The sequence below is a fragment of the Haematobia irritans genome, chromosome 4, assembly GCF_050003625.1.
Source record: "Haematobia irritans isolate KBUSLIRL chromosome 4, ASM5000362v1, whole genome shotgun sequence".
Taxonomy (NCBI): Eukaryota; Metazoa; Arthropoda; class Insecta; order Diptera; family Muscidae; genus Haematobia; species Haematobia irritans.
Genome location: NC_134400.1, coordinates 106,182,307 through 106,204,707, shown reverse-complemented (window position 1 = coordinate 106,204,707; position 22,401 = coordinate 106,182,307). Strand labels below are relative to the sequence as shown.

The 22,401-nt window shown below is 35.3% G+C and overlaps 1 protein-coding gene across 1 annotated transcript in view; it reads left to right on the top strand.

The window, feature by feature from the left end:
* Positions 1-21,331, top strand: part of bma (SCY1-like protein bma) — a 327,192-nt gene extending 305,861 nt beyond the window's left edge. The window contains exon 19 of the mRNA XM_075306514.1: positions 21,032-21,331. Within this exon, the coding sequence (XP_075162629.1) occupies positions 21,032-21,331 (300 nt within the window). The remainder of the gene's footprint in view (positions 1-21,031) is intronic.
* The last annotated feature ends 1,070 nt before the right edge of the window (positions 21,332-22,401 follow it).

The window sequence follows — 22,401 nt, the reverse complement described above, 5'->3', positions numbered from 1 at the left end:
ATTACTTGGGTTATGGTATCTTAAAACTTCTTAACATCGTTTTCTAAATTGTGAGTTAGTCCATACGTGGTATATATTAGACAAAACAAGTAAGAAAGTCTAAAGTCGGGCGGTGCCGACTATATTATACCCTGCACCACTTTGTAGATCTAAATTGTCGATACCATATCACATCCGTCAAATGTGTTGGAGGCTATATATAAAGGTTTATCCCAAATACATACATTTAAATATCACTCGATCTGGAAGAATTTGATAGACTTCTACAAAATCTATAGACTCAAAATTTAAGTAGGCTAATGCACTAGGGTGGAACACAATGTTAGTAAAAAAATATGGGAAACGTTTAAATCTGAAGCAATTTTAAGGAAACTTCGAAAAAGTTTATTTATGATTTATCGCTCGATATATATGTATTAGAAGTATAGGAAAATTAGAGTCATGTTTACAACTTTTCGACTAAGCAGTGGCAATTTTACAAGGAAAATGTTGGTATTTTGACCATTTTTGTCGATATCAGATAAACATATATATGGGATAAACATATATAAGCTATATATGGGAGCTATATCTAAATCTGAACCGATTTCAACCAAATTTGGCACGCATAGCAACAATACTAATTCTACTCCCTGTGCAAAATTTTAACTAAATCGGAGTTAAAAATTGGCCTCTGTGGTCATATGAGTGTAAATCGGGCGAAAGCTATATATGGGAGCTATATCTAAATCTGAACCGATTTCAACCAAATTTGGCACGCATAGCAACAATGCTAATTCTACTCCCTGTGCAAAATTTCAACTAAATCGGAGCAAAAATTGGCCTATGTGGTCATATGAATGTAAATCGGGCGAAAGCTATATATGGGAGCTATATCTAAATCTGAACCGATTTCAAATTCCAAATTTGGCACGCATAGCTACAATGCTAATTCTAATCCATGTGCAAAATTTCGACCAAATTGGGGTAAAACTCTGGCTTCTGGGACCGTATTAGTCCATATCGGGCGAAAGATACATATGGGAGCTATATCTAAATCTGAACCGATTTCAATAAAATTTGGCACACTTGACTATAGTACTAATTGTTCTTCTTGTGCAAAATTTTAAGCAAATTAGGGTAAAACTCTGGCTTCTGGGGCCATATAAGCCCATATCGGGCGAAATATATATATATATATATATATATATATATATATATATATATATATATATATATATATATATATATATATATATATATATATATATATATATATATATATATATATATATATATATATATATATATATATATATATATATATATATATATATATATATATATATATATATATATATATGGGAGCTATATCTAAATCTGAACCGATTTCTTCCAAAATCAATAGGGATCTATTCTGAGCAAAAACACATACTTGTGCCAAATTTGAAGTCGATTGGACTAAAACTGCGACCTAGACTTTGATTACAAAAATGTGTCCACGCACAGACGGACAGACGGACATCGCTATATCGACTCAAGAGACCACCCTGAGCATTTTTGCCAAAGACACCATTTGTCTATCTCGTCTCCTTCTGGGTGTTGCAAACATATGCACTAACTTATAATACCCTGTACCACAGTAGTGGTGAAGGGTATAAAAAGGTATGTATAGGTAAGTCTACAAATAATTACGAATCGATATGGATTTTGCACGGTACGTAGAGAGCCAGAATTGAAATATGGGGGTTGCTTATATAGGGGCTGTATACAATTATGAACCACTTTTTGTGTGATTGGGGATCGATTGATCTGAGGGCTATATATAACTATAGACCGATATGGACCTAGTTAGGCGTGGTTGTTAACGTACCAAATTCCAACTGACTCGGATGAAATTTGCTCCTCCAAGAGGCCCCTAAACCAAATCTGGGGATCGGTTTATATGGAGGCTATATATAATTATGGACCGATGTGGACCAATTTTTTCATGGTTGCTAGAGAACATATACTAACATCATGTACCAAATTGCAGCCGGATCGAATGAAATTTGCTTCTCTTAGAGGCTCCGCAAGCCAAATCGGAGGATCGGTTTATATGGGGGTTATATATAATTATGGATCAATGTGGACCAATTTTTGCATGGTTGTTAGACACCATATACCAAATTTCAGCCGGATCGGATGAAATTTCCTTCTCTTAGAGGATTAGCAAGCCAAATTTGGGGGTTCGTTTATATGGGGGCTATTCGTAAAAGTGGACCGATATGGCCCATTTGCAATACCATCCGACCTACATCAATAACAACTACTTGTGCCAAATTTCAAGTCGATAGCTTGTTTCGTTCGGAAGTTAGCGTGCTTTCAAATACGGACGGACGGACATGCTCAGATCGACTCAGAATTTCACCACGACCCAGAATATATATACTTTATGGGGTCTTAGAGCAATATTTCGATGTGTTACAAACGGAATGACAAAGTTAATATACCCCCATCCTATGGTGGAGGGTATAAAAAAGCTAATTTTTTTTTTGTTTTGTATCAAAAGTTACATTTTTGATTGAAATTTAGGAAACTTAAAGGCTTTATTTCACTTAAAATGCATATTATTGTAATTGTATTCATTTTAATTTTACTTCTGTGAAACTATAACAATATTTAAATCATATTAGCTCTGTTTGCGTACTCGATACTTTTTGACTCACAAATTTTTACTGGTAGTCTTTCGTTTACATTTCACGGTAAAAACATTTTTCCCAGTAAAAACTTGCATTTATCAGCTGGTTCATCATCAACAAATCCAATTGCACTAGAATTATAAAATATAAATATCTTTCGTTTTAATTGGTTTAAAACCGCTGAATTAATTATAAATTTGTGAACGTGTACACTTCTACTAATTTTACCCAAAAGAATAAAACCCATTCTTACTATGTTATCTTGCAAGTTTATTATACCCTCCATCATAGGATGGGGGTATATTAACTTTGTCATTCCGTTTGTAACACATCGAAATATTGCTCTAAGACCCCATAAAGTATATATATTCTGGGTCGTGGTGAAATTCTGAGTCGATCTAAGCATGTCCGTCCGTCCGTCCGTCCGTCTGTTGAAATCACGCTAACTTCCGAACGAAACAAGCTATGGACTTGAAACTTGGCACAAGTAGTTGTTATCGATGTTGGTCGGATGGTATTGAAAATGGGCCATATCGGTCCACTTTTACGTATAGCCCCCATATAAAGGGACCCTCAAATTTGGCTTGTGGAGCCTCTAACAGAAGCATATTTCATCCGATCCGGCTGAAATTTGGTACATGGTGTTGGTATATGGTATCTAACAACCATGCAAAAATTGGTCCACATCGGTCCATAATTATATATAGCCCCCATATAAACCGATCCCCAGATTTGGCTTGCGGAGCCAAAAAGAGAAGCAAATTTCATCCGATCTGGCTGAAATTTGGTACATGGTGTTGGTATATGGTCTCTAACAACCATGCAAAAATTGGTCCATATCGGTCCATAATTATATATAGCCCCCATATAAACCGATCCCCAGATTTGACTTGCGGAGCCTAAAAGAGAAGCAAATTTCATCCGATCTGGCTGAAATTTGGTACATGGTGTTGGTATATGGTCGCTAACAACCATGCAAAAATTGGTCCACATTGGTTCATAATTATATATAGCCCCCATATAAACCGATCCCCAGATTTGGCTCGCGAAGTCTCCAAGAGAAGCAAATTTCCTCCAAGCCGGTTGTAATTTGGAACATGGTGTTAGTATATGATCTTTGACAACCGTGCCAGAATTGGTCCATATCGGTCCATAATTATATATAGGCCCCATATAAAACGTTCTCCAAATTTGACCTCCGGAGCCTCTTGGAGGAGCAAAATTCATCCGATCCGGTTCAAATTAGGAACGTGGTGTTAGTATATGGTCGCTAACAACCATACCAAAATTGGTCCAATCACACAAAAATTGGTCCATATCGGTTCATAATCATGGTTGCCACTAGAGCCAAAAATAATCTACCAAAATTTTATTTCTATAGAAAATTTTGTCAAAATTTTATTTCTAGAGAAAATTTTGTTAAAATTTTATTCGGTTCATAATAAAATTTTCATCATTTTCAAAATTTTATTTCTATAGAAAATTTTGTCAAAATTTTATTTCTATAGAAAATTTTGTTAAAATTTTATTCGGTTCATAATAAAATTTTCATCATTTTCAAAATTTTATTTCTATAGAAAATTTTGTCAAAAGTTTATTTCTATAGAAAATTTTGTTAAAATTTTATTTCTGTAGAAATTTTTGTCAAAATTTTCTTTCTATAGAATAGTTTATCAAAATTTTTATTTCTATAGAAAATTTTGGGAAAATTTTATTTCTATAGAAAATTTTGTTAAAATTTTATTTCTGTAGAAAATTTTGTCCAAATTTTATGTCTACTTTGTCAAACTGAATTATATACGTATTGGATCGATCTTTTTTGATACCTTTGTTTTAAGATACCTTGCCATCGGCAAGCGTTACCGCAACTTAAGTAATTCGATTGTGGATGGCAGTGTTTAGAAGAAGTTTCTACGCAATCCATGATGGAGGGTACATAAGCTTCGGCCTGGCCGAACTTACGGCCGTATATACTTGTTTATTTATTTACACGGCTAATAGCAGCCGGGACATTACAAAATATAATACTTCAATTAAATATAATTCTATATTACAATTGGGCCAGAAGGGACTATATAGGTCAGTAAGGACCACAGCGAGTCAGAAGGGACTCCAAGTTAGTTAGTCGAGATGGGTCAGGAGGGACCCCGTTGAGCCAGTAAGGGCTCCGCGGAACTCGATAGGGTTCAACATATATCAACAAATGGGTCAGAAGGGACTCCATATACTCCGTTGAGCCATTATACTGAATAACTTTTATTGGAAAATTACCTAAACAAACCTATTGTTGTCCAATTTTCGTAAAAGTAAATCCATTCCATTAGCCATCTAATGCCCCAATTTTTTCTTACATACACTGAAAAAAAGCATGTCCGGTTCCAAAGATTTTGTACACTAATGATTTTGGTATTGATTCCGAATTGGAATTTATTCGTTTTTTCAGCTTTTTCTTCATGAGCTATCAAAGAGCTTTAAAAACGCGCTAACGACAATTTAAATTTCCAAATTCAGACTCGACTTCAAGTAGGTTAGGTTAGGTTAAAGTGGCAGCCATTCAGTCCATTGTGATACCACATTAACTAAAAGTACCTATTACATATGGACACTTCTAGTCTTAAACCACTGAACCTTCTCGATTATTTTCCTTTGTTGAACCAACCAGATTGTTCCAAAAACATTGGCAGACTGCTTAAGTTAACATTTTCCAGATCCGCCAGTAATCTGAAGCTATATGCTCCTAAAAGTTGCTTGCGCTTTACACAAAATGCAGGACATTCACACAAGAGGTGTTTAATTGATTCCTTTTCCTCCTCATCATGACAGCTCAAACAATAGTCATTATACTTTGCGCCAATAGTTTTTGCAAAATCGCCTATCAGGCAGCGACCCGTTATAGCAGATATTAGGTGTGATATCTGACGTCTCGAGAACACTAGCATATCTAGTGTGCGGTTTAAGTTTAAATGGGGCCATATTTGCTTGGTGCCGTTACAACCCTTGCAATTCTCCCTTCGAACATTTGCCACCATAACAGCCTTCTCAAGCAGCATGAGCTTGCAGGTAGCCAGGGGCATACCAACAGATTCTAGTTCCCCTGGAATATGTAAGGTAGTCCCTTGCCTTGCCAACTCATCCGCTTCGCAGTTCTCCGGTATGTTCCTATGGCCAGGCACCCATAAATATTAGGTAAATATTGTACTGCTCAGCCATCTCATTGAGAGATTTGCGGCAGTCGATGGCCGTTTTCAAGTTGAGGAACACAGAGTCCAAGGATTTTATTGCAGGTTGACTGTCTGAGTATATATTAATGCCCACATTTTTTGGAACATTACTTCTCAGCCAATTCTCCACCTCTCTTATTGCTAATATTTCAGCTTGAAAAACACTACAGTGATTAGGTGATCTTTACGCTATTCGAAGTTCCAGATCATTAGAATATACTCCGAAACCCACTTGTCCATCCACCGACTTCAAGTAGAAATTATTCTATGTATACGTTTTAAAAAAAAAGTGTTTAAAAACATCTTCTATTTTTGAACGCTCTTTTGGTTTGTGGTCAAGATACAAAAATTCCAGAAATTTAAAGACTTTTTCTTTCATTTTAAGAATTTTTTTAGAATTGACCCTAGCCTTCTTTCATGTAAAGATACCCATTTTTAAGTTGAATCACTTAACTATAAGGACAAAACGATTTTATCGGCTTTTGGACAAGGAAACAAATTTATATAAGAGAAATTCAAAAATGCTATTATAACCAAAATTCGCGTTCGTATTTTAATGACATGAACTCTTTGGCCTCACGACAATATTTTTTCAGCGTACAAAGCAATTAACATCTACTATTTTAATTTAGTAATATCATAATAAATTTAGAATATTATAATAACATAAATAGGATAAACGAGTCAAATGCTATTATTATAAATGTAATGTTTCAATTGAGCTTTGAAGTATGTGGAAAACCTTATTCTGGCAACAAGTCTTAGATAGAAAACGCCGTTTTATCCATATTTCAATAGAAACATGTCGAAAATAAAAAAGCCAAAAATAAACAGGTCATGAAAAAATACTGAAAGCTAAATTCATTTTTCCCCGCTAAACGGTTTCAAGAAAAGCCAAATCTAGCGGTAAAATAGCTAAATTGGCAACACTGGTCAGATTATATCCTTGTTGATACTTAAATGAAAGGTATTGAGATGACGAACAATCGTGTATAGTTGGAGCTGTAATAACTTAAGTGGTTCCAAAAAATATCGATGCAAAAAGTCAAATTTTCAAAAAAACTCATATTTTACAGTGACCCTTTTCCGCCGGAAAATTACAAGGACAAAAGCTATTGAATTTGGCAAAAAATCGGATCAACTTTAGATATAGCTCCCATATATATGTATCGCCCGATTTTCCCAAATTCGACCATAAGTCCCTTATTTATCAACCGATCTTAATCAAAGTTGGCCAAATCTAATGTTCTATAGTACTTACAGGTTGAGAAAAAACTCATATAAACATGTACCCCTTAATGGTCTTAAATATGGAAATGCCCAAACCTCTTTCAATGATACCCCACTAATGCTTATGTTTACTAATTCAGAAGGGTACCCTAAACCGTATGTTGTGGTCGACCCCGCCCGACTTTCTACTTTACTCACTTGTTTCATTTTACTGTGTGGTATTTTGTTCTCCGTTGGAATTAAAAGCAAATGACCTTGTTTAATTTTTTACAGACAAAATTCTTATGAAATCTTTTAGCACAGGCTAACGAAATGATTATGTTGTAAACATGGAAAATCCAATTAATCTCTGTGTGTGGGTATACAACAATGTTTATACCCTCCCAGCGGCGGAAAAAGCTACGTAGGAGGCCTGATTTTAGTGCTGATTTGGTAGTCGTGGGGATTGTTCGTCCCACACGGATGAAAAAGACTGTTTTTCATATGTTTGGCTATAAACATTATATGTTTGGAACACAAATTTTTAAACACAATATTTTTGAGTGCAAGCATATAATGTTCATAAACTAGCATAACATGTTTGGGACATATATGTTAATATGTTAGAACATATTATGTTTGGGACATAAAATGTCTTTAAATATAATATGCTTGGATGCAAACATATACTAATTTAGAAATAGCCTATAAGCATATATGTGTTTAGTAGCTTGGAGCGCTATTTAACAGGGAGCGATATTGAATTAAGTTGGTGGTTGTTGCTTGTTATTACAAAATTAACATTTTATTTTTCCTTGGGCAATTGATCAGCTACTTCTTTGATCCTTACAAACTGTGTGGTCCGCTGTTCGAATCCCCGTCCGGCAAAAGGTAAAATTAAAATAAATAAAAAAATCATACAATTGAATAATTTCTTCTACAATGTTTGTATTACAGAAAAAGGTGCTAAGAACTAAAAAATCTCGTGAAATTGAGAAAGATGTGGGGGAATATACAATTGGGCAGAAACAAAATGTTGAGCATTCAGGTCGAAAACCTATGTTGTTAGCACCTATATTACCTGTTTATTTTCATAATTCATTATGATTGTAAATATATAAATAAATAAATAAAATTTTGAGCACAATATTGTTTGGGAGAATTTTTTTTAAGCATATAATATTTTTGGGTGCAAAATGCTTCCAAACATATTATATGTTCACATAATAACATATTGTTTTTTGGAAGACAACATTATTGAATTTGGATGCAAAAATACAAAATGTTTGGAAATTGACTACCCAAACATATATTGTTTAGACCAATATGCTTTCAAACATATTATATATTGGAAGAGATCAAACATATAAATGTTTGGGCAATAGCCAAAAATGTATATGCTTGAAGCAAAATATGTTTGGGAGTATATGTTACAGAAGCGATTTTTTGTGAGCGTGCACACCAACATCATATGTTTTTTTATACGTGGTGTCGTAGCGATGTTAGTGCTAACCATTAGGGAGCCACCGGGGTGTAAACATTATATGTTTGGAACTCAAATTTTTTAACACAATATTTATACCCTTCACCACTACTGTGGTACAGGGTATAATAAGTTTGTGCATTTGTATGTAACGCCAAGAAGGAGTAATCATAGACCAACCTTTTAGTATACGGATCGGCTTAGAATTAAATTCTGAGTCGATTTAGCGATGTCCGTCTGTCTGTCTGTCTGTCTGTCTGTCTGTCCGTCTGTCTGTCTGTCTGTTGATGTATTTTTGTGTGCAAAGTACAGCTCGCAGTTTTAGTCCGATTGTCCTAAAATTTGGTATAGGGTCCTGTTTCGGCTCAAAGACGATCCCTATTGATTTTGGAAAAAATCGGTTCAGATTTAGATATAGCTGCCATATATATTTTTCGCCGATCTGGTCATAATTGGCATGTATATCAACCGATCTTCCTCAAATTCCGTACATCCGAATATTTTATGGGTTTCGAAAAACTTGCAAAATATCAGCCAAATCGGTTCAGATTTAGATATAGCTCCCATATATAGCTTTCGCCCGATTTACACTCATTTGCCCACAGAGGCCAATTTTTTGCTCCGATTTAGTTAAAATTTTGCATAAGGAGTAGAATTAGCATTGTAACTATGCGTGCCAAATTTGGTTGAAATCGGTTCAGATTTGGATATATCTCCCATATATAGCTTTCGCCCGATTTACACTCATATGACCACAGAGGCCAATTTTTAACTCCGATTTAGTTGAAATTTTGCACAGGGAGTAGCATTAGCATTGTAACTATGCGTGCCAAAATTGGTTTAAATCGGTTCAGATTTGGATATATCTCCCATATATAGCTTTCGCCCGATTTACACTCATATGACCACAGAGGCCAATTTTTAACTCCGATTTAGTTGAAATTTTGCACAGGGAGTAGCATTAGCATTGTAACTATGCGTGCCAAAATTGGTTTAAATCGGTTCAGATTTAGATATATCTCCCATATATAGCTTTCGCCCGATTTACATTCATATGACCACAGAGGCCAATTTTAAACTCCGATTTAGTTGAAATTTTGCACAGGGAGTAGAATTAGCATTGTTACTATGCGCGCCAAATTTGGTTGAAATCGGTTCAGATTTGGATATATCTCCCATATATTGCTTTCGCCCGATTTACACTCATATGACCACAGAGGCCAATTTTTAACTCCGATGTAGTTGAAATTTTGCACAGGGAGTAGAATTAGCATTGTTGCTATGCGTGCCAAATTTGGTTGAAATCGGATCAGATTTAGATATAGCTCCCATATATAGCTTTCGCCCGATTTACACTCATATGACCACAGAGGCCAATTTTTAACTCCGATTTAGTTGAAATTTTGCACAGGGAGTATAATTAGCATTGTTGCTATGCGTGCCAAATTTGGTTGAAATCGGTTCAGATTTAGATATAGCTCCCATATATATGTTTTTCTGATATCGACAAAAATGGTCAAAATACCAACATTTTCCTTATAAAATTGCCACTGCTTAGTCGAAAAGTTTTAAAAATGACTCTAATTTTCCTAAACTTCTAATACATATATATCGAGCGATAAATCATAAATAAACTTTTGCGAAGTTTCCTTAAAATTGCTTCAGATTTAAATGTTTCCCATATTTTTTTACTAAAATTGTGTTCCACCCTAGTGCATTAGCCGACTTAAATTTTGAGTCTATAGATTTTGTAGAAGTCTATCAAATTCTGTCCAGATCGAGTGATATTTAAATGTATGTATTTGGGACAAACCTTTATATATAGCCCCAACACATTTGACGGATGTGATATGGTATCGAAAATTTAGATCTAAAAAGTGGTGCAGGGTATAATATAGTCGGCCCCGCCCGACTTTAGACTTTCCTTACTTGTTTTATTATAATGTTCGTAAACTATTATAACATTTTTGGGACATACATGTTAATATGTTAGAACATATTATGTTTAAGACATAAAATTTCTGTATATTTAATATGATTGGATGCAAACATATGTATATTAATTTAGAAATAGCCTATAAGCATATATGTGTTTAGAAAGAGAGACGTAGAGAGTACGCTAGTAAAAGAATGGAAGTAACCAATTGGCGCCTTAAAAATACATATACACAAAGAAAATTTCATTAAACATTTTTCTACCAGTGTATGGCTAAGGTGAAACATAATATGTTTGAACAATACAAACAATATTTTGTTTGAACCAAGCCTGAAAATATATATGCTTGAAGCTGAATGTGTTTGGGGTATATGTTACAGAAGCGATTTTTGTTTGAGTGTGTACGATGCATGATTTTTAGAGAGCTAACCAAATCCGCAACTGGGCTACTGTGGCACAGAGTAAAATAAATTTGTACATCTGTATAGAACGCTAAGAAGGACATGTCTGAGATCCACCGATCGTCTTAAAATTAAATTCTGAGTCGATTTAGCGATACCGGTCAGTCGGTCGGTCTGTCTGTCTGTTATTGTATTTTTGTGTCAAAAGTGCAGCTCGCTGTTTAAGTCCGATGGTCATCAAATTCGGCACAGAGTCTTACATTGACTCTATCCCTATTGATTTTGGGCATATTCAGATTTAGATATCACTGTTACACCCTCAAAAAAATCGCCTCTCTAACATATGTTCCAAACATATTTTGCAGGAAGCACATATATTATTGGATACTGCCGAAACATTAATATGTTTGTTTTATGTGAACATATAATATGTTTGGAAGCATTTTGAGCCCAAAAATATTATATGCTTGGAAGAATTTTCCCCAAACATAATTTCCCTAACACAATTTTCACTTCCACGAAATTTTTTAGTTCTTGGCACCTTTTTCTGTAATACAAATAATGTTGAAGAAATTATTCAATTTTATAATTTTTTTAAATTTTACCTTTCGCCTGGACGGAGAATCGAACCGAGGACCGTACAGTTTGTAAGCCAACACACTACCACTGAGCTACGTAGCTGTTATAGTCACCAGTAGACAATTATCGTTATAAGTTACATTTATATAGCATAGTTTGCAGCGCCCACGAGCCCATGCAAACATAACATTATTTAACAGAAACATACATGTGTTGGCAACGTGGAGCAGTGGTTAGCATGTCTGCCGTACATGCAAAGGGCCGTGGGTTCAATCCCTGCTCCGACCAAACACCATTTTTTTTTTTTAATTTACACATTTATATTTATACTATATTAAATTTTTATAATGAAACTTCGAAATGTGGGTTATTAAAGATTTACGGTCAGAAACAGTGCTTGATATAAACGAAATGGACTGAGCTTTTGGCTAAGATATTATTTTTTTATTGCAAAAATAACAATTTTGTAATAAAAACCTGGTTTTGGTATAAAAGTTTGAAATTTTGGAAGGCATTCAAAAACTCTAACAAAGGAAGAACGTGGGGTCGAGTATAAACATACATAAATAATTTTATAATATACACAAATTAAATAATAATTAGGCTTAAATTAAATAATATTTAGACTTAAGCATATACAATTTTTGGCCTTATCATAAAGCAGTTTCCGAAACAACATATAAGCGGTTTCACAGAAATTGCTCTCTTTTGATTCTCTCGCTGTGTTAATTTGATATCTTTCGTCGTCCCTCCCGGGTTTTATCTCTATTTCTTTCTCTATACTCTCTCTCTCTCTCTCTGTTGCTCTCTGAATAAAATATCACAACATATATATGTTTACTCGAAATTTGTAAATTTATATATGTTTACATTCACACATATAATTTTTATGAAACATGCATGCCCCAAACATAATATATTCTAACATATTAACATATGTGTTCCAAACATTTAGTGTTAGTTTGAGAACATTACATGTTTGCACTTAAATATATTGTGTTTAAAAATTGTGCCCGAAACACATTTTGTTTATATCGAAACATATGAAAAACATATTTTTCTAACAGTGTATATACATCTATCACCGATCTTCTTCAAATTTCGTACAGAGGAAAGTTTAGCGACCCTCTAAAATTTTGCAAATTTCGCTCTATATGCACTTAATTGGCCCCAGAGGCAAAAGTTTCACCTCGATTTGCTTCACAGTTTCCACAAGTAGTACACTTCATAGTGTGCCAATTTTGGTTGAAATTCGTTCGGACTTAGATATAGCTCCCATTAGAGTGTGCGCGGGGAATGAGTTATTTACTTGAGACCTGAATGAAATTCAAACTAAATCTCGTGAATGTCCCATTCACGCACAAACAGAAACTTGTTGTTCGTGAACGTGCGTGAGTAATATTTCGTAAAAATCACGCTCACAAACAAAATCACGTAATATGTTTGAACAATACAAACAATATTTTGTTTGGACCACTCCTGAAAATATATATGTTTGAAGTAGAATGTGTTTGGGAGTATATGTTACAGAAGCGATTTTTTTGAGGGGTTATATGGCACCCACCAAATTTGAAGGATTTGAGATGGTATCGAAAATGTAGATCTACAAAGTGGTGTATAGTATATTATAGTCGGCCCCGTCAGACTTTAGACTTGTTGATAATGAAATAAATCCCCATGGGGTCCTATTTCATGATGCTTAGGGCTTTTTTCAATGGTGTAGGGTTTTATTGCATACTCAAAATGAGGTTTTATTTATTTCGTAACGAAAAACCCCAACCTTTGGTGCATTATTCCATTTCCATTTTGGGACCTTATATGTACCCACGAGTGTTTCAAAGCTTCTCTAAGTGGTTTCACTGCAATGTGGAACGCCGTTCGGACTCGGCTATAAAAAGCAGGTCTCTTGTCATTGAGCTTAACATGGAATCGGGCAGCACTCAGTGATAAAAGAGAAGTTCACCACTGTGGTGTCACAATGGGCTGAATAGCCTAAGGGCTGCCCCCTAACCTAACCTAAACATGTACCCACGATATGGGAAAATAGGGATTGCAACGACTGTGTTGGTCTACAAAATGGTGAAGGGTATAATACAGTCGGCCACGCCCGACATTATACTTTCATTATTTGTTTTAATAAATTTCGTAATCATTAGCAAAATAGGGAAGGTTACTGCCCAGCAAAAAAGGATCGCCAAAAAAATAGTGAAAATGTTCTTTTTGGATCCGTAGGTGGTGCAAAATGGGCGCAGAAGCAATGCATTTAACATTGACTTGTCATAGGACGGACATCCCCGATTTCAATAGTCGTTGGGCTGAATTTGCATCACTTCTTAAGGTGTGATCCGAATTCAGTGTAACATTTTTTATACCCTGTGCCACACTGTGGAACAGGTTATTATAAGTTAGTGCATATGTTTGCAACACCCAGAAGGAGACGAGATAGACACATGGTGTGTTTGGCAATAATGCTCAGGGTGGGTCCCTGAGTCGATCTAGCCATGTCCGTCCGTCCGTCTGTCTGTGAACACATTTTTGTGACCAAAGTCTAGGTCGCAGTTTAAGTCCAATCGCCTTCAAATTTGGCACAAGTTCCTGTTTTGGCTCGGAATAGAATCCTATTGATTTTGAAAGAAATCGGTTCAAATTTAGATATAGCTCCCATATGTATCTTTCGCCCGATATGGACTTATATGGCCCCAGAAGCTAGAGTTTTACCCTGATTTGCTTGAAATTTTGCACCAGGAGAACAATAAGTACTATAGTCAGGTGTGCCAAATTTGATTGAAATCGGTCCAGATTGAGATATAGCTCTCATATACATCTTTCGCCCGGTTCAGAGTTAGATATAGCTCCCATATATAGCTTTTCGCACAGGGAGTAGAATTAGCATTGTAGCTATGCGTGCCAAATTTGGTTGAAATCGGCTCAGATTTGGATATAGCTCCCATATATATGCTTTTCCGATTTGGGCAAAAATTACCAAAATACCCACATTTTCCTTATAAAATCGCCACTGCTAAGTCGAAAACTTGTAAAATTGACTCAAATTTTCCTTTATTTCGAATACATATCTATCGACCGATAAATCAAAATTGGTTCAGATTAAAATGTTTCCCATATTTATACCCTTCACCACTACTGTGGTACAGGGTATAATAAGTTTGTGCGTTTGTATGTAACGCCAAGAAGGAAAAGTCTGAGACCCATCGTTTAGTATACCGATCGTCTTAGAATTAAATTCTGAGTCGATTTAGCGATGTCCGTCTGTCTGTCTGTCTGTTCGTGTATTTTTGTGCGCAAAGTACAGGTCGCAGTTTAAGTCCGATTGCCTTCAAATTTGGCATAGGGCCGTTTTTTGGGACAAAGACAATCGGTATTGATTTTGGAAAAAATCGGTTTAGATTTAGATATAGCTGCCATATATATTTATCTCCGATCTGGTCATAATTGGCGTGTTTATCAACCGATGTTCTTCAAATTCAGTACATCCGAATATTTTATGAATCTCGAAAAACTTGCAAAATATCAGCTAAATCGGTTCAGATTTAGATATAGCTCCAATATATATCTTTCGTCCGATTTGCACTTATATGGCCTCAAAAGCCAGAGTTTTGCCGTGATTTGGTTCAAATTTTGCACAAGGAGTACGTTTGGTAGTATCGGTAAGTGTACCAAATTTGGTTGAAATCGGTTCAAATTTAGATTTAGCTCCCATATATATCTTTCGTCCGATTTGAACTTATATGGCCTCAAAAGCCAGAGTTTTGCCGTGGTTTGGTTCAAATTTTGCACAAGGAGTACGTTTAATAGTATCGGTAAGTGTACCAAATTTGGTTGAAATCGGTTCAGATTTAGATATAGCTCCCATATATATCTTTCGCCCGATTTATACTCAAATGACCACGGGGGCCAAAGTTAAACTTCCATTTACGTGAAATTTTGCAGAGATAGCAGAATTATTATTCTAACTATGCATGTCAAATTTAGTCGAAATCGGTTCACATTATATATAGCTCACATTATATATACACCAGAGTTGGGAAAATATGGTAGACTATTTCATATTTTAGACCCATTTTCAATGGGATTTTCTTCCAATTGACTGCATAGTTTCCACGTAGAATATATTTAATATGATATTTAAGTCTGTCAAGTTTTATCTAATTTGGTTCAGAATTAGATAAAACCTCCATATATTCATTCTTCCGGTTTATACAAATATGGCCAAATTCACTTTACACAAAACTCATCCCCATTCCCCATATCTTAGTCATATCCTACACACTGTAATGCCAGACTTTCCACAGAACGGTTGAGTTTTAAATAAGGCTCCAAGTCGCCCGACTTGACCAAGTAATATATCACAACCCACACTTGACCACATATCTTGGCAAGATCTAACCAATATCCTTGTAAAATCGCCACTGCTGAGTAGCAAAAATTGTAAATGTTACTCAAATTGTCCTATATCTCGAATACATAAGTATCGCCTGATAAATCGCAAATGCTCTTTTATACAATTGCATCAAAATTCATATTTCCCATATTTTTATACCCACCACCATAGAATGGTGACGGGGGTATAATAAGTTTGTCATTCCGTTTGTAACGCATCGAAATATCGATTTCCGACTATATAAAGTATATATATTCTTGATCAGGGAGAAATTCTAAGACGATATAACGATGTCCGTCTGTCCGTCTGTCTGTCTGTCTGTCTGTCTGTCTGTTGTAATCACGCTACAGTCTTCAATAATGAAGCAATCGCCCTGAAATTTTGCACAAACTCGTCTTTTGTCTGCAGGCAGGTCAAGTTCGAAGATGGGCTATATCAGTCCAGGTTTTGATATAGTCCCCATATAAACCGACCTCCCGATTTGGGGTCTTGGGCTTATAGAAATCGTAGTTTTTATCCAATTTGCTTGAAATTAGAAATGTAGAGGTATTTTATGACCATAAAGGGGTGTGCCAAAAATGGTGAGTATCGGTCCATGTTTTGGTATAGCCCCCATATAGACCGATCTCCCGATTTTACTTCTTGGGCTTATAGAAACCGCAGTTGTTATTCAATTTACCTGAAATTGGAAATCTAGAGGTATTGTAAGACCACAAATACGTGTGCCAAAAATTGTGAGTATCGGACAATATTTTGGTATAGCCCCCATATAGACCGATCTCCCGATTTTACTTCTTCTGCTTATAGAAACCGCAGTTTTTATTCAATTTACCTGAAATTGGAAATCTAGAAGTATTGTAGGACCACAAATACGCATGCCAAAAATTGTGAGTATCGGTCCATGTTTTGGTATGGTCCCCATATAAAAGGACCTCCCGATTTGGGGTCTTGGGCTTATAGAAACCGTAGTTTTTATCCAATTTGTCTGAAATTGGAAATCTAGTGGTATTTTATGACCATAAAGAGGTGTGCCGAAAATGGTAAGTATCGGTCCATATTTGGTATAGCCCCCATATAGACCGATTTCCCGATTTTAATTCTTGGGCTTCTAGAATCCGAAGTTTTTATCCTATTTGCCTGAAATTGGAAATCTAGTGGTATTTTAGGACCATAAAGAAGTGTGCCGAAAATGGTGAGTATCGGTCCATATTTTGGTATAGCCCCCATATAGACCGATCTCCCGATTTTACTTCTTGGGCTTATAGAAACCGCAGTTTTTATTCAATTTACCTGAAATTGGAAATCTAGAGGTATTGTAGGACCACAAATACGTGTGCCAAAAATTGTGAGTATCGGTCCATGTTTTGGTGTGGTCCCCATATAAAACGACCTCCCGATTTGGGGTCTTGGGCTTATAGAATCCGTAGTTTAAATACAATTTGTCTGAAATTGGAAATTTATAGGTATTTGAGGACCATAAAGGGCTGTGCCAAAAATGGTGAGTATCGGTCCATATTTCAGTATAGCCCCCATAAGAACGATCTCCCGATTTAACTCCTTGGGTTTCTAGAAACCGTAGTTTTTATCTGATTTGCCTGAAATTGTAAATATTCTGGTATTTTAGGCTCACAAAAACGTGTATCGGATTAGGTTTTTATAGGTCCATTTGGTAATGCCTCCATATAGACCGACTTCACTTCTTGAGGGTGTAGAAGGCGCACTGATAATGAAAATTGCTTGAAACAGATTTAAGATTTCAAATCAAGACGTTATTTTATAATTTTCTTGCACACTTACAAGAGATGTTAATGATTCCTCTAAAACTCAAACAAAAATGGTTCTTATAAATCCAGAATCTGATATAGTCCTCATGAATGAAATCTTTAAATTTATCTTCGGGAAGTGTCCTCAAGTCCTCAAGCCCTCCTGAAATTTCAAAGGAAACCCTAATATTTGGTTCATGGTGGTGGGTATTTAAGATTCGGCCCGGCCGAACTTACTGCTGTATATACTTGTTATACCCACCACCATAGAATGGTGACGGGGGTATAATAAGTTTGTCATTCCGTTTGTAACGCATCGAAATATCGATTTCCGACTATATAAAGTATATATATTCTTGATCAGGGAGAAATTCTAAGACGATATAACGATGTCCGTCTGTCCGTCTGTCTGTCTGTCTGTCTGTCTGTCTGTCTGTTGTAATCACGCTACAGTCTTCAATAATGAAGCAATCGCCCTGAAATTTTGCACAAACTCGTCTTTTGTCTGCAGGCAGGTCAAGTTCGAAGATGGGCTATATCAGTCCAGGTTTTGATATAGTCCCCATATAAACCGACCTCCCGATTTGGGGTCTTGGGCTTATAGAAATCGTAGTTTTTATCCAATTTGCTTGAAATTAGAAATGTAGAGGTATTTTATGACCATAAAGGGGTGTGCCAAAAATGGTGAGTATCGGTCCATGTTTTGGTATAGCCCCCATATAGACCGATCTCCCGATTTTACTTCTTGGGCTTATAGAAACCGCAGTTGTTATTCAATTTACCTGAAATTGGAAATCTAGAGGTATTGTAAGACCACAAATACGTGTGCCAAAAATTGTGAGTATCGGACAATATTTTGGTATAGCCCCCATATAGACCGATCTCCCGATTTTACTTCTTCTGCTTATAGAAACCGCAGTTTTTATTCAATTTACCTGAAATTGGAAATCTAGAAGTATTGTAGGACCACAAATACGCATGCCAAAAATTGTGAGTATCGGTCCATGTTTTGGTATGGTCCCCATATAAAAGGACCTCCCGATTTGGGGTCTTGGGCTTATAGAAACCGTAGTTTTTATCCAATTTGTCTGAAATTGGAAATCTAGTGGTATTTTATGACCATAAAGAGGTGTGCCGAAAATGGTAAGTATCGGTCCATATTTGGTATAGCCCCCATATAGACCGATTTCCCGATTTTAATTCTTGGGCTTCTAGAATCCGAAGTTTTTATCCTATTTGCCTGAAATTGGAAATCTAGTGGTATTTTAGGACCATAAAGAAGTGTGCCGAAAATGGTGAGTATCGGTCCATATTTTGGTATAGCCCCCATATAGACCGATCTCCCGATTTTACTTCTTGGGCTTATAGAAACCGCAGTTTTTATTCAATTTACCTGAAATTGGAAATCTAGAGGTATTGTAGGACCACAAATACGTGTGCCAAAAATTGTGAGTATCGGTCCATGTTTTGGTGTGGTCCCCATATAAAACGACCTCCCGATTTGGGGTCTTGGGCTTATAGAATCCGTAGTTTAAATACAATTTGTCTGAAATTGGAAATTTATAGGTATTTGAGGACCATAAAGGGCTGTGCCAAAAATGGTGAGTATCGGTCCATATTTCAGTATAGCCCCCATAAGAACGATCTCCCGATTTAACTCCTTGGGTTTCTAGAAACCGTAGTTTTTATCTGATTTGCCTGAAATTGTAAATATTCTGGTATTTTAGGCTCACAAAAACGTGTATCGGATTAGGTTTTTATAGGTCCATTTGGTAATGCCTCCATATAGACCGACTTCACTTCTTGAGGGTGTAGAAGGCGCACTGATAATGAAAATTGCTTGAAACAGATTTAAGATTTCAAATCAAGACGTTATTTTATAATTTTCTTGCACACTTACAAGAGATGTTAATGATTCCTCTAAAACTCAAACAAAAATGGTTCTTATAAATCCAGAATCTGATATAGTCCTCATGAATGAAATCTTTAAATTTATCTTCGGGAAGTGTCCTCAAGTCCTCAAGCCCTCCTGAAATTTCAAAGGAAACCCTAATATTTGGTTCATGGTGGTGGGTATTTAAGATTCGGCCCGGCCGAACTTACTGCTGTATATACTTGTTTTTATTAACATTGTGTTTCATTCCAGAGCCTTAACCGATTTCAATTTTAATTCTAGAGATTTTGTAGAAGTACAAAAAATTGTCTCCATTATAAGTATTTGTATCTGGAAATGCAAACCTTTATATAGCTCCCAGAAAATTTGAAGTAGTTGAAATGGTAACAAGAATGTTGGTCTACATGGTGGTGAAGGGTATAATATAGTCGGCCCCGCCCGACTTTAGACTTTACTTACTTGTTTTTTACTAACATAGTGTACCATCCCAAGCATTAGCCTTTGGATGGTACACTATGGAGTCAGATGAATGTATGTATTTGGGACAAAAAGCTTTATATATAGCACCCAACACATTTGACGGATTTGATATAGTATCGAAAATGTGGATTTACAAAGTGGTGCAGTGTATAATATAGTCGGCCCCGCCCGACATTAGACTTTCCTTACTTGTTTTTACTAACATTGTGTTCCACCCTAGTGCATTAGCCGACTTAAATTTGAGTCTATAGATTTTGTAGAAGTCTATCAAATTCTGTCCAGATCGAGTGATATTTAAATGTATGTATTTAGGACAAACCTTTATATATAGCCCCCAACACATTTGACGGATGTGATATGGTATCGAAAATTTAGATCAAAGTGGTGCAGGATATAATATAGTCGGCCCCGCCCTACTTTAAACTTTCCTTACTTGTTTGTTTGTTTTTTTTTTTTGCTAATTTTCCAAATAAATAATCTTTTATAATTTCCTTTTTTTGATTTTTAATGCATATTTTCAAAAATTCGCTATTTTTCTAGAATGGATTTAGCATTTTTTCGACAAAATTTATATAATTTGTTCTATTTTACTCTGCTTTTAACCTCTTTGAAACAAAAGAGAAAATGAGTTAAAAGAAGTTCCTGTATAGTTAAAATAAAGTGATATTAAAGTTGAACGTTTAGAACAAATTTGTTTGCTATGTGGTTACTATACATTGCTCTGCTTATCATGTACTCGATGTTGATGGGCGGGCAAATAAGCCCTCTCCAATATCTTTAAAACTTTTTTCTTTTATATTTTTTGCTATTACAGCACAATGTCATATTTTCTCGTCATATTGTTTTTGTTTTTCATTTTCTGTTTTATTCTGTATAACTAGAATCTTTAAAGAATGCGTGCAGAGGAATTTGTTTTTATTTCGTATTTTTTTCATAAATGGAGCACAATTTGATATTTTTTTCTCTGTCCATTATTTTCCATATGACTTTTATTAATCTTGCAAAGAAATCTCCTTTATTATCATCCAACAAACAGGGTGGATCCATGCCGAATACATCGAGCAGTGTACCATTTCTCTTGTCATCCAGTATGCAATCGATACGCTCTCGCCGCACATCAGCCGCCTTGTCCTCGGGACCATTGGGCTCTGGATCGGGTTTGCTGCAACAGTTGGGCAGTGGCATGGTAAGACAATTGACCTCAGTATCAGCTAATCCCAATCAAATGATACCCGTAATAAATATTAACAATCAACGACAAAATGTCCGCAAGTGTCCGTCACTCAATATAACATTTAGTCAGTAATAATGCTACCACTGCCCTTTCGTAGTAGTGGCAATGCAATGAGGCCAATGAGACAAAGTAAATTAAATTAAACTTTTAAATCGAGACAAATAGTTAATGGATTAGAAAAATAGCAACAAAAACAGAAGTAAATCCATTGAAATTGTGAATTGAATTTAGAATGTAAATTACATATGGTTGTAAACTATACAAACTAAAAGAGGAATATCAAAATGTAGCAACAAAACAGGTATAGATGATATAAAGAAATCCCTAGATGAATGACTATAATTTCTCAGTGTGCAATTTGCTTTTTCAAATTTTCAGAAAAAAACCACAACAGTTTTTAATTCTAAATCGAATGGTATATCTCCGAGGAGGAGAAACAATGGACACCGTGAGAATAAAACAAAACAGTTCATGCTAGATGATTTGCATCAATTTAATTTTATTTCATTCTACACCAAAAAAATGTTCACCAAAATATTTCCAATTAAAATTTTAATTGAATTTTCAAAAATATTCAATTAAAAATTTAATTGATTCGAGCAAATTTTTTAATTAAAATAAAAGCCAATCACAAGTATTAATAATATCAATTATTTTTTTAATTGGATGAATTAATTTTATAATTGACTTTGGTGATTAATACTATAATTTCTGTAATTGAAGACATTTCAATTAAAACTTAATTGAATCAATTAATTTCGTGATTGAATCCAAAAATTATTTTTTTTGTATGTGTATTCGATTTAATTTAAAAATTGCGCTGTATGTTATAGCGTCCACCTTGATGGGGGCGGTATAATAACTTTATCATTCCGTTTTTAAAGCATCAAAATACCATCACATTATAAAAAGAATTAAAAATTTGTTTATACCCACCACCATAGAATGGTGATGGGGGTATAATAAGTTTGTCATTCCGTGTGTAACACATGGAAATATCGATTTCCGACTATATAAAGTATATATATTCTTGATCAGGGAGAAATTCCAAGACGATATAAGCATGTCAGTCTGTCTGTCTGTTGTAATCACGCTACAGCCTTCAATAATGGCGCTATCGTCCTGAAATTTGGCACAGATTC